At 45.6% G+C, this 13985-nt stretch overlaps 1 protein-coding gene across 1 annotated transcript; it reads left to right on the top strand.

Moving 5' to 3' along the window:
* The first annotated feature begins 6199 nt into the window (after window positions 1-6199).
* On the top strand, window positions 6200-10891 carry PRR15 (proline rich 15). Its single transcript, XM_035130290.2, has one exon. The coding sequence runs from the start codon at window positions 6200-6202 to the stop codon at window positions 6602-6604; it is 405 nt and encodes a 134-aa protein (XP_034986181.2). The 3' UTR covers window positions 6605-10891.
* The last annotated feature ends 3094 nt before the right edge of the window (window positions 10892-13985 follow it).

The following is a 13985-nucleotide window of genomic DNA, read 5'->3' as shown; positions in this document are numbered from 1 at the left end:
ATAAATGTTGCAATTAACCTTTCCCCCCCAAAAAAAAGCTTAGTTTATCACTTTTAACTGCTGTTCAAAGGAACCTGCCTCATTCTGGTCTTTGCAGCAATTCAGTGAGTTGCATTCTGCTCGATGGATTCTGTGTGTACAAAATACTACATGCTGTTGGTGAAATCCTGGCCCCAGTGCAGCCAGTATGAATGTTCCATCATTCAACAGAGCAAGAATGTTTTTTTGTTTCACAAGCAAGCAGGAAACTTCTCAGAAATGAAAGCATGTTGAAGATTTAAGAGAGAGTCTCTAAAGTGCCTGGCCCTACCTGTCATCATGATGACAAACCATAGCACTGTTTCTGCAAAATCTGGAAGCTCCCTTGTAGAAAGGAGCAAGGTTTGCCTTCCATTTCCTTATCAAGCTGAAGGAACACCACCAGCGAACTTTTACAGAAACATTTATAGTTGGTTTGTGCAGTTGTATGGAGAAGAACCACTTACGGAGTGCACAAAATAGAAAACCAGTGAGTTAAGTTTGCAGAACGGAAGGGGCACACATGTGACTGTCTCCTCCTAGCAGTTCAACTCCCAGGGTGAAGTAGTCCTAGGAAATTAATCCTCAATCTCCATGTCACAGAGCCATGATAGCTAAATTGAACCTCCATTTTCAGAAACAGTGTACTATTATTTATTAACATCTCACCCTTTGTCATATATCCAGGGTGGATATATATACTGTCGATTATTGGAACTAGGTGGACAGCTGCATTTAAGTCTGATCAGACAGTAGTCCACAATTAGGAAGCAAATGAGACCTATATGTATCTGAGAGTAGTGTTTGTATGCCTTCAAGGAATACATTTTTAAAAATTCCGAAAGTGCACAAAAATGAGCTACATTTGTGCCATGTGTTCAAAGGGAATGGAGAAGGGAAGAAACAATCCCAACTGAGCCAAAACACTGATAATCGGGTATATTTGATTATGCAGATATGCTGAAACTAGAATATAGAATGCATTTTTAATTCTGTCTCTTCTAGTTTGAATCAAAATTTGCTCCGCAGGAGAAGGCTAGTTATCAACTCGCTCACAATCCATCCATATCCGTGTTTACTTGGAAGCTGGGGTAGTGAGTTCAGTGAAACTTATGCTGTACTGCAGTTTTCTGCTCACTCAGTTTGGGTGGTTTTGGCCTAAGACCAAATCATTTTGTTCCCATTGTTTGCTGTGAACAACATACCAATGCAAAATTCACAAACCTGAAAAGTTAGCATTTCAATCCCACTTAGCAAATTTTTGTAAGCTGATGGTGCTGAACTTTGCTGCAAATGTTCAACTATAGCTGGGACTTGTCAGGAGGTACTGCTGGATCAGAAACCCAGTGTACTGGAAATACCACAAGTCTCTGTTTAAATCTTCAAACCAAAGAAGCTTTTGATGAATTGTGCTAAGCAACTGAATTCTTGGTTGCTTAGCCAGTCTTGGAAAGGTTTAACTACTGCTAATGACTTCATTAGTACAAAAGAAGGTTATGCAGTGTGGAAAGGTTTTAACTCTCCAAAGCATTCTAGATGAATTAAAGTTTGCATAGTTTCTTCACCGATGTGCTTAGGAATGGACACAGTTCCTATCCTATGAAATCTATCAACAGGGGCAGGTCCCGTTCAGTCCTCTGTCTTTATCTGGGAGCAAGTCCCATTAAATTAAATGGAACTTACTTGTGAGTAGGCATGCGTAGGCTACTGCTCTTAGAAGCAAAGATGATAAGACACTGACAAATTGTCTTAATGCAAAACATTGCCCAGTTCTGTGGACATTAGACCTCTTGATTTTCAAGACCATTAACTTGCACTTTGCCATTAATAAACTGCAACCGAGCCTTCCCAGTGAACATTAGACCAAGAAGCAGAGTTCAAAAACATCCTAAGCAAGACATAAGAAGTGGCCTACGGAGTGAGACCAAAGGACCATCTAGTCCAGCATCCTATTCTCAGAGTGGCCAATTAGATGCCTATGGGGAACTCACAAGCAGGACACGAGTTTAACAGCATTTGTGGTACCCAGCACACTGTCATTTGTAGTGGTGGTTCACACATCCTTAATAAGCCTTTGAGAGCCTTATCCTCCATTATTTGTCAAATTCCCTTCTAAAACATCCAAGTTTGTGGCCCTTACTACATATAGTAGTAGAGAATTACAGTAAGCCCGCAATTTATGTGCATTTAACTTGGGCACATTCAGCTTTATGTACTTCACAATAAATAAATTTAAGGGAGTGGAAAGCTGGTGGACATCCAGGAAAAAAGACATTGGTAATCTCACCTGCCATTGAACCCAAAGTGCTTTGACTGTATGTGATTCTGGCTTTAGGCATGATCTCCAAAACATAATTTACAGGCTTACTGTACACTATTTAACTATGTACTGTGTTGTGCATTTCTTTTGCCCATCTTGAATCTTCCAAGAGCTTCATTGCATGACCCCAGGCTCTAGTACAGATAACTTGGAGCCTGCACGCAGTACATAATTGTCATTTAAAAAATAATAATTAAATGATCATTCCTAAGGATCCATGCTGAAAGGTTTCCTAAATTTCTAAAAGTAAAAAATTATATACACGCGCACACAGATTCTTGTACGGACCACTCCTTCAAGACCCCCTGTTGTGATTATGGAATGCCAGAAGGTAGTTGTGATATCTCCAAGGCCCCTGAAGTGTGATTTTTAAAAAAATTAAAAATGGCCACACCCTCTTATACACTTTGGCCACACCCACTTTTGCATGCAATCCTTAGAAGGTTGACCATCAGTAAGTGCAGCCATTGGGCTGGAAAAAATGCTTGCTGCCCCTTTTCTAGTATGAGGAGGGAGAAAATGCCTCTAATCCACTTTCTTCACACTATGCATATATATATATATATATTTACATCTCTATCCTGTCTCCCCTTAAAAAGGTAAAGGGACCCCTGAACATTAGGTCCAGTCACAGACGACTCTGGGGTTGCAGCGCTCATCTCGCTGTATTGGCCAAGGGAGCCGGTGTACAGCTTCCGGGTCATGTGGCCAGCATGACTAAGCCGCTTCTGGCGAACCAGAGCAGCGCACGGAAACACCGTTTATCTTCCTGCCGGAGCAGTACCTATTTATCTACTTGCACTTTGATGTGCTTTCGAACTGCTAGGTTGGCAGGAGCTGGGACCGAGCAACGGGCGCTCACCCCATTGCAGGGATTCGAACCACCAACCTTCTGATCGGCAAGCCCTAGGCTCTGTGGTTTAACCCACAGTGCCACCTGCGTCCCTTCTTACTTCCCCCCTAAATTTTAAAGTCCCAAATGTACATTTCCTCATAGGGAAGTTGCTCCAGTCCCTTGATAATTTGGGATGCACCCTTTCTGCACTTCTTCCAGCTCTGGAATATTCCCTTCGAGATATGACATCCAGAACTATACAAAGTATTTGTATAGATTTGTACAACTGAATTAAGCAGTTTCATTTTCAATTCCCTTCTTAATGATCTTAGTAGACATGGGTTTTGATTTTCCCCCCACAGCTGCACACATAAAGTTGACATTTTCACTTACCTATTAACTATGATTCCTAAGATCTCTTTTCCAGATAGTCACTGTCAGATCAGACACCACTGGCATATACGTATATGAAGTTTGGGATGTTGTTTTTGACTCAATGTGCATCACTTCATACTGGCTTACGTTGAGTCATATTTGGCATTTTAATGCCCATTCTCCCAATTCGGGAGAGTTAACATTTGAAACTCTTCTCAAACCCTTTTTGATTTAGCCATCCTGAACAATTGTGTGCCATCAGCAGACTTGGACATCTCAGTACTTTCTACTAACTTTATATCATTTATGAAGTGACACAGTACAGATCTATGAGGGATTCCACTTCTTACATCCCTCCCATTTGAGAATGGTCCATTCATTCCAACTCTCTGCTTCCTGTTACTGACCTGTCTCCTTATTCCATGACTGCTAGTTTGCTCGGGAGTCTTTGGTGAGGGACTTTATTGAAAGCTTTTTTAAATTTAAGTACACAATGTCTACTGAATCTTGCCTATATTCTAAATTCAGACACCTCAGACATGCAGTCGCCCTCCCACTAGTCCTTTGGACACTTTTGTCCTTTAGAGACACTTTTTGAAAATTTATTTACCCTGGAGTTTGGTTGAGAACGTTGAGAATTCACTCTTCCTCACTGGACCGTATATAATTTTGATATTTTATGGCTGCTTCTGGTTTAAGATATTGTTGTGGCCCCTCCGTGATTCTTAATAAGGAGCAGGCCAAAAGTCTTCAAAAAACTGTTTATTGACACTCTCAAAGAACTCTGAAAGGTTAATGAGACGACTTGAAGTAGCAGTGTTGGTGGTTCTTCTGTATACTTGCTAGTTTTTTCTTTAATAAATATTTCCACCAGGTTTCCAGAACAGATATTCAATAAGCCAGTCTTTATTTTTCCAGATCTTCTCCCTACCCACCATCCCTTCCTAAAAATTATACTGTTATACTGGTCACTTTTACACTTTTCAGGTACTGAGGCGATTTTGGGGACATGCTACACATTTCCATTAAAATACCAGCAATTTTACATTTCACTTCTTTCAGAATTCTCAGGTGGATGCATTGGGACCCAATGTTTTGTTTTAGAATCTCTCTCTCTCTCTCTCTCTGTCTCTGTCTCTCTCTCTCTCTCTCTCTCTGTGTGTGTGTGTGTGTGTGTGTGTGTCTGTACAGTTCTAAAACAAAACCCTGGGCTCCTTCAGGAAGAGTGGTATATAAATATAATAAATAATAAAATACATATTTATTAGCAGGAGATTTGGTTAGTGCAATGACATGTCATTTTTCACAAGCTTGTTTCTTCAGGGTCTTTATTTCTTTATTAACTTTCCTCCTGGGCATAAAACAGGGGTACTTTTCTTCCTTTTGGCATCCTGCAGAAGGGTTGGCCAACCCTAGCACATTTAGGGGTGCTACATATTTGGAAAACTGTTTTGATGTGTTTTTGTTTTTTAAAAAGGTTCACAAGGAAATGATGGTAAATCTTCAGTTCATACTATTGGGCTGAAAGGGTTGGGGTACCTGGGAGTCCAACAGTAACGGGAGGGCCATATCAGCCCCCACCAGGGCACAGTGGTCAGTGGTGGTGGGAGATACAGTCCAACATCACCAGGAGGGTCCAGCCCCCACATTCCTAACATAGTGCTTTCATTAGCCCCATTATGCCCCCAAGCTGGGCGCTTCCTATTTATGCAGCAGTGTCTCCCTCTTTTTTGGAGGGGGAGTGGCGCTGTGGGTTAAACCACAGAGCCCTGGGGCTTGCTGATCAGAAGGTTGGTGGTTCGAATCCCTGCGACGGGGTGAGCTCCCGTTGCTTGGTCCTTGCTCCTGCCAACCTAGCAGTTTGAAAGCACGTCAAAGTGCAAGTAGATAAATAGGTACAGCTCCGGCGGGGAGGTAAACGGCGTTTTTGTGCACTGCTCTGATTCGCCAGAAGCATCTTAGTCATTCTGGCCACATGACCTGGAAGCTGTACACTGGCTCCCTTGGCCAATAACGCGAGATGAGCGCCGCAACCCCAGAGTCGTCCGTGACTGGACCTAATGGTCAGGAGTCCCTTTACCTTTTATCTCCCTCTTTTTTGGAGGGGGAGGGTTATATTCAATGTTAGTCCTACTCCAAGCAGGATTATAGAACTGTAGAGTTGGGAGGGACCACAAGGATCATCTAGTCCAGCTCCTTGCAGTGCAGGAATCTTTCGCCCACAACCCTGAGATTAAGAGTCTCAGGCTCTACCAAAGGAGCTATCCTTCAGGACCTCTATGAACCAAAACGGTTTTTTTGGGGGGGGGTAGGCCTCAAGAAGGCCCTGGCGTCCCAGTTTTGAAGCAAGCAGATAATAAAATAAAATGCAACTGGAGTCTCTGCGTATGGTTACGATGACCCTCTTAGACAGTTCCTCCAAAGGGGCCGTGAGCCTACTAATCGCGCTCCGTGTGTCGGATGTCTCCCGCACCCCCTTGAATGTCTCCTTCCTACCGCGGACCCCAAGTCGGTGAGGGCTCCAGATCCTGCTGCTAAACAAGCCTCCTTCCTCTCTGTCCTCCCCTCCAGGCCACCGGCCCCGAGTGCACCGCATCGCCCAGGACCCCCTGACCAGGAAGAGGCGCGCGGGCGCCTTTGCCCTCCAGAAGATGGCCGAGAGCGCCGGCACGGCCGCCTCCTCGACGGGGCCCGCGGCCAAAAGCGGCTCCTCGGGCGCCTGGTGGAAATCGCTGACCAGCAGGAAGAAGCCCAAGGAATCGCCAGCAGCTGCGGCTCCGGCTGCGTGGCCTCCTCGGCAGGTGCCTGAGCCCTCGGAGATGCTCCCCGCCGCGCCCAGCCCCTCGGACTCTCAAGAGAACCAGCAGCCCAACTCGGGCAGCCGCCGGAACCTTAAGATCTCCCGCTCGGGCCGCTTCAAGGAGAAGCGGAAAATGCGCGCCACGCTGCTGGCGGACAGTCCCCAGAAGCTCTTCGAAGGGGCGCCGGGAGCCGCAGCCGCCGCAGCCGGGAATCCCGCCCCGGCGCGCCCCGGCGAAGAGACGCCGTGCCAGTGACCACGCCTCCCCGCCGTCCCCTTCCAGGCCCGCTTGCCTAGAGGAGGAGCTGCCTGTCTGATCTTGGTGAAAGGCGGCCTGGTTGCTGCCTCGTCTCCGGCCGAGGGGAGGAGCGAGTGCGTGCGTGCGTGCGCTCTGCTGAGCTTTTGGGGAACTGTGACCTTGAGGATCTTGCGCGCGAGTTTGCAAAGCCTCTTTCGCCCTCGCCGAGGGGACAGATGATGGCGAGGCGTCCGCCTTAGTCGACCACGGGGGTCTCTTGTTTCACGGGGAGGGCCGCAGATCTCTGGAACAATAGTAATATGCAATAAGGAAGAGACCCGCTGAAGCTCAGCTGCCCTTTCCGGTCATGAAATTAAAAAGTGTTCAGCGGGCAATGTCCCCGACGAAATCGTCATTGTGATTTATTTCACGCCCACCACCACCTTTTGCAGAAAACCGCCAGTGCACAATATGCTGCTATATGGAATAATAATAATAATAATAAAAGGGAATAAGAATTCTAGCATGCAGCCCCAACTTAGTCCCATGTTCAGGTATTGCAGTAGATGTCCCAAATCGGAAACAGACAGACAAACATGGTAAATAGCCCACTGGTGACCTATATCAATGTGCAGCATTGATAAAACTTACCGCTGCTCTGGGTCAGATGAAGATGTCTTGCTGTTGCCCAAACAACACTTGAGGTACATTAACCGAGTAATGGTACAGTACCGGTAATATCAGTTTTCCCTGAAGATGCCAGGAGGGATGAGTATAGTGGCAGAAAGACCTGGTGCTGATAAAGTCAAGTGGAACATCTGCATGTATATTTTAAAATGGCACACCAAAATGTTGAGGTTTAAAATAAGTTGTGGGGGTTCCTAGGTGCCTTGTTTATGACATTTCAGAACACATGTTAAAAACCTATTTTTGAAGGTGACCTGCAACAGGGACCCCAGTTGCCTGCTCTTGGAAGTCACTGTCATGCAAATGAATTCAGAATTCCAATCTCTTGCATTAGCTGCTCCTGAGAAACAAAATTAAAAATGGAAATGTGGATTTTCATAATTTTATCTATTTTCAGCTGCTCCTGCAATGAAAGAGGCCATGCTGCAAATTTTTACAAAGAACTAATTACCACAGTCCCAAATGAATAACATCATTTTAATAAAAAGACACAGGGAAAAAACAACAACCTATGGTTCTCTTTATGCCAAGGAGGCTTTTTGTTAGTCTAGTATGCTTTTAATAGCCTCCTTTTGGGAAGAGAGGGAGTTGGAAACGTTCCAGCTTATCTTATTTCAAGGCCAAAGCCTTCTAGTGGCACCTGGAGATTCTTAACAATTGTATTCCTGTTGGTAGAAATGTCAGTAAACGAATCTGTCTGCTATTCAGTGGATTATAAAGGGAAGGGAGGGAGATTATAGTTGGGGAAGTACTGCACTTCTTGCTCCCAAATTTATTCTCTACAAAGAAGCAGAAAAAGGAAACAACATTTCATTTTGTTTCTGGTAATTAGAAGCAGCTGCTTCAACTGGGATGCAATGAGGGAGTAATAGTTGTCATTCTCGTTGTTAAGAGACGAACATGATACATTTTAGTACTATGGTTCTCAAGTAACTGATACCTCCTCTGGAGAAGCTGAACAAAAGGGACCCAGCCTAAATACCTCTGGGTAAAAGGACTGCTGGAGGAGAACAGAGCTGGGCTGTCTGCTCAATGCAGTGCCAATAGCCCTGCAGCTCAAAATCCCCCAATGCCTCCTGGTACCAGACCATAGGAGAATGAAAGAAATATCTCCAGGAGTTTCTCTAAGTTCAGATGGAAAGAGATATGTTATCTGTAGGATAGGAAAGTGTGTGGCTTTGACATTTTGATGGGAATTTTTAAAAAATGCTTGAAATTTTATTTGGTAGACCACTCTACTGGTGCTGTGGTCTAAACCACTGAGCTTCTTGGGCTTGCCAATCAGAAAGTCGGCGGTTCGAATCCCCACGACAGAGTGAGCTCCCATATGCTCTGTCCCAGCAGTTCAAAAGCACCCCAGTACTAGTAGATAAATAGGTACCGCAGTAGCGGGAAGGTAAACAGCTTTTCTGTGCACTCTGGTTTTCGTCAGGGTGTTCCATTGCGCCAGAAGCAGTTTAGTCATGCTGGCCACATGACCCGGAAAGCTGTCTGTGGTCAAATGCCGGTTCTCTCGGCCTGAAAGCGAGGTGAGCGCCGCAATCCCATAGTTGCCTTTGACTGGACTTAACCATCCAGAGTTCCTTTACTTTTTGTTTTTACCTTTTATGTGAACTACATCTTACGTAGCTGGACACCTGCAATTTAAAATTTGGAGACCTAACGTTTTTTTAAAAAAAGTAAGACCCACTTTCTGTTTTACAACAGTAGTGTGTCTGCTTTCAAATAGTTCTTGCTGTGTCAAAGCTCGCCACAGAACTGTTAAAGGTGTGCTAGTGTGTTGGAAAGTCTTTGTGCCAGACATGCTGCCGTGGAGACAATAGCACAAATCCCCATATGTTTTCTGGCATTGCATTGGATGTGTTTGGAGGAAGCAGACGTGTTTTTTGTAGCCTGTGTCTCATAGGTTTCAATTAAACATGCTTGTCATTGCACACCCTTGATAATTCTTCATGAAGGCTCCAGCCAGCCTGTATGTAGCACAGGAGTGGGGAATCTTTCTCAGCCTAAGGGCCGCATTCCCTTTTGTGGAACTTCCCAGGGGCCACACGCCAGTGGAGTTTGTGCTGAGCCATGGTGCCATCATTCAGTGAAGTGGGACTGACTTCTGACTGCGCTGTTAGCTCTCTTCCTTTTAAGTCCGGGGGGGGATCCTTTTTCTGCAGCAGGAAAATAAATGCACCATTTAATACAGGCATTCCCAAACTGCGGCCCTCCATATGTTTTGGCCCACAACTCCCATGATCCCTAGCTAACAGGACCAGTGGTCAGGGATGATGGGGATTGTAGTCCAAAACATCTGGAGGGCCGAAGTTTGGGGATGCCTGATTTAATACAAGCTGTGATACCCACTCTCCCATACAGGGGCATAGGAAGGGAGGGGCGATGGGGGCGCTCCGCCCCGGGCGGCACGATCCTGAGGGCGCTATGGCGGCTGCCCCTCCCCCGCCCACGCTGGATGCCCCGCTCCCAGAACGTGCACCACACCCCTACGGGTGGCGCGTCATGCCCCCCATAACGTACACCACACCGCTACGGGCAGCACCCCCCCCAGAATGCCTGTCACTCCCCATGGGTGCCGCGCCCTGCCCCCAGAAAGCTCGCCAGCCTCGCCCCTGGTGCCAGAGCATGAAGCTCCGCCACTGCTCCCATAGTATTTTAGTTCATTATTTTAAAATGTCAGAAATATCCATCCTGGGAGAGTCTCTAGAGATGCCTTTTCAATCCTGTTAATCCAGTAATGCAAATGCTATCCAGTCCTTTGTTGTAAATGCTGTCTTAAAGGATTCTCCTATCTTCTCACCCCCTCTCTTTTAGTTGTTTTTTTTTTTTTACATATTAAAAGGAGAGAAAGAGAATGGTGGCTATTAATTACATTGCATCCTTTGGAAAATTAAACTCTAAATAGGAAGTATCCCTATAAAATAACCAGTTCTAATTCTTTCAAAGAAAGAAGTTTCTGATATAAGCAAAACCACCAGCATACGATAAGAAGAAGGGAAAAAAGCCTCACTGGCACCATTTCTAGTACAATTGCCCAAAGGGAGAGAGGATTCACTTTGAGCTGAGGCTCAAGTTGCTGCCCACAGCTGCTCCGAAGGGTATGACATCCTTACACACTTGCAATCTAACCCAAATAACAATCCGCATAGCCAACTCTTCTGAAGCCATTACAGGTGGGTTTGTCAGTGACCGTGCAAATGCAGGTAAGGTGTGGTGCTTGTGAATGGATTTGTATTCAGCCATTTTAATTAATCAATTGGTGAGAGCCAGTGTGGTGTAGTGGTTAAGAGTGGTGGATTCATAATCTGGTGAACAGAGTTTGTGTCTCCGCTCCTCCACATGCAGCTGCTGGATGACCTTGGGCTAGTCACACTTCTTTGAAGTCTCTCAGCCCCACTCACCTCACAGAGTGTTTGTTGTGGGGGAGGAAGGGAAAGGAGAATGTCAGCCGCTTTGAGACTCCTTCGGGTAGTGATAAAGTGGGATATCAAATCCAAACTCCTCTCCTTCTCCTTCTCCTCCTTCTCCTTCTCCTTCTCTTAATACAGTGGAACCTCGGTTTATGAACACTTCGGTTTATGAATTTTCGGTTTACGAACGCCGCGGACCCATCTGGAACGGATTAATTCACTTTCCATTACTTTCAATTGGAAAGTTTGCTTCAGTTTATGAACGCTTCAGTTTATGAACAGACTTCTGGAACCAATTACACCCATGCTTCGGGTTAAGTACGCTTCAGGTTGAGTACTCCGCGGACCCGTCTGGAACGGATTAATCCACTTTCCATTACTTTCAATGGGAAAGTTCGCTTCAGTTTATGAACCAATTGTGTTCATAAACCGAGGTACCACTGTATATTGAAAGCAGGCAGGTGTCCCTCGCCCCCTGGCCTCCTTTGGAGGAAGTTGTATTTCAAACACAACTTGAAGCGAGTGTCGCTAAGGACTGAGGTGTGGTGTAAAGCTCTAAACAAATGAGAGTGGTCAATAACACTGAGCAAAGTATTTGGCATTTAAATCCTTTATTTATCTTCTCATAAGGTTATGCAACAGGAGGAAATTAGTGGAGCAAAACAAATAACAATCCACATTTGTTGTAGGTGGAACGTAGACTTTAACCCCCTGTTCGCAACACACTTTCTATACAAACCAGGTTTTTGTGTGAAGGGTCTTTCTGTTTCTCTGAGCACACACAATGCTGATGATATTGTGACATAAGACATTGTTTCTGAATGTTTCTCAGAAGCCAAACTTTTCCTTGCTATGACTCAGTCCCCCCTTGGCCATCTGCGAACACACCCTTTCGCCAATCTCGATCTGTTCCTTCACCAGAAAGAACACCTCCCTGTTGCCTAAATAAACCACAGCAGCTCCTAGTTCTCCCTGCTTTCATTGAGTACTTAACAATGCATGAAAATGTACCAACTTAACCAGTAAGCTTTTAAAGAAACAAGTTACTGAAATTCTGTCTGGTAACTTGCAGGGGATACAAGCTTGATTATGCCTAACTACCCGTCATGCTAGGAACTGGTGCATTGTTTCTGTGAAAAACAGAAAATACCTAGGGCAGGGGTGGGGCATTTTTTTCAGGCCAAGCACCTTCTTCATTCAAAGAAACAAAACAGCTCAGTCTTAGTGATCACAGCAACTTGCCCCAATGAGACCGTTGCGAAGACTGAAGGTCTTCCCACTCCTCTCAGGCTCCTGCCCTAGTTCCTTTCCCAGCACCCTAAGGCTCAGTCACCTTGTCTCTTCATTTCTCTGCATGTTCTGGGAGACCAGCGGGGAAGGGAACTGGTTGCAACAGGTGGAGACTCCCTGGCTTCTTCCGCAGCTTGCCTTGCCTTTGTCCCCTGGCTCCCCTCCTCCTCTCCTGCATTTGAGTCTAGATGGCTCTCTGCCACAGCCTCCTCCTGCTCACTAAACCCTGTTGCCTCTTCTGACACTTCCTCCTCCCAGTTCCCCCCCCCCCCGACCATGCATCGTCACCCCACCACCAATCCCCTGGCTTTGAGCTTTCTTTCCCTGGGGGTTCCCTTGGGGGTTCCCCAGCTGGTGCCTCCCATCACTCTTCTGCATCTAGCCAGTCCATGACACTTGGGAAGGGATGCATTCTGTTCCCCATTCCTGATTTAGGGCCCAGTAATTATTCTCCTAGGGGACCCAGGTGGCGCTGTGGGTTAAACCACTGAGCCTAGGGCTTGCTGATCAGAAGGTCGGCGGTTCGAATCCCTGTGACGGGGTAAGCTCCCGTTGCTTGGTCCCAGCTCCTGCCCACCTAGCAGTTCGAAAGCACGTCAAAGTGCAAGTAGATAAATAGGAAGGTAAATGGTGTTTCCGTGTGCTGCTCTGGTTTGCCAGAAGCGGCTTTGTCATGCTGGCCACATGACCTGGAAGCTATACGCCGGCTCCCTCGGCCAATAATGCGAGATGAGCGCACAACCCCAGAGTCGGTCACAACTGGACCTGATGGTCAGGGGTCCCTTTACCTTTACCTTTTAATTATTCTCCTAGATGGGAATTTAAGCAGTGAAAAAACAGGCACCGTTGATATAGCACAGGCACCCCCAAACTGCGGCCCTCTAGATGTTTTGGCCTACAACTCCCATGATCCCTACCTAAGAGGACCAGTGGTCAGGGATGATGGGAATTGTAGTCCAAAACATCTGGAGGGCCAAAGTTTGGGGGTGCCTGATGTAGCAGAACATGCTCAGCTGGAGTCAGGGTAACCCAATACAGTATGCAAGCCTGCAATGGTCCTCCTTTAAGCCACGAGGAGGGAGACAGCTGTCCTGTCCTGGGTGAGATCCCTGCACTTCATACACACAACAGAGTTATAATTAAAATGGTTACAGGATTGCCCTTGCAAACATACATCAATTTTGACTTGAATAACGAAGCCAGTTCAAATTGATGCTTTGATATAAAACACTTCATGTGATGTTGGGTAAAACACATGCAGTCAGCCTGATCTAGGTCAAAAGACTAAACGTTCTCTGAGCTGCCAGATGGAAATCAGAAGGAATTCAGATGTGTGCTATAACCTTCTCATAGGTCTGTATGAGAGCAAATGGTGGGTCACTTCTTGGAAACACATGTGTAAAGCAGGCTGCATAATACCCAATTTCCATATATAAAGAGCTTATGTGGTGGTTAATTTTCAAAGAAGGAATCCCTCCTCCTAAGTTGGCAGAGATTCCAGTTCACATTGTGAAGCCGGCAGAGTAGTATAGTAATCAACATTATTTACATCATAATTCAATGGACATTTATTATGTGGTTAATAAAGATACTTTAATACAAAATGAACTTGAGTGATATTCCTTGCTGAACTATATAGCCTTTCTGTAAGCTCGGCAAGGCTAATTAAAAAAATTCCCAGAGGGGTAACTATGTGAGCCTACCTTACTGGAGCAACAACAAAGAGTCTTGGGTTGTGGCACCTGAAAGAAGGACACATTTTATTAAGATATAAGATTTCAGGGATTATAGTGCACTTCATTGGATTAATCTAATGAACTGCACTCTAGCCTATGAAAGAATAACATTTGTTAGACTTTCAGGTGCCACAGAACTATTCACTGCTGCCAACCCAAGTTGAGAGTTTAGACTTGAATACCTTGATGACCTCCAGGCTTTATAGCAAGGACATTCCTAGCTACTTAAAAGGACTCGGGGCACATATCATAACCCTGGGGTCGGAATCCCCT

This window comes from Zootoca vivipara, chromosome 12, assembly GCF_963506605.1.
Source record: "Zootoca vivipara chromosome 12, rZooViv1.1, whole genome shotgun sequence".
Taxonomy (NCBI): Eukaryota; Metazoa; Chordata; class Lepidosauria; order Squamata; family Lacertidae; genus Zootoca; species Zootoca vivipara.
This window is presented reverse-complemented; position numbering and strand designations above follow the sequence as displayed.

What these genes read in the sequence shown, in the direction of transcription:
- PRR15 (XM_035130290.2), top strand. Translation starts at nt 6,200, where the DNA reads ATGGCCGAGAGCGCCGGCACGGCCGCCTCCTCGACGGGGCCCGCGGCC.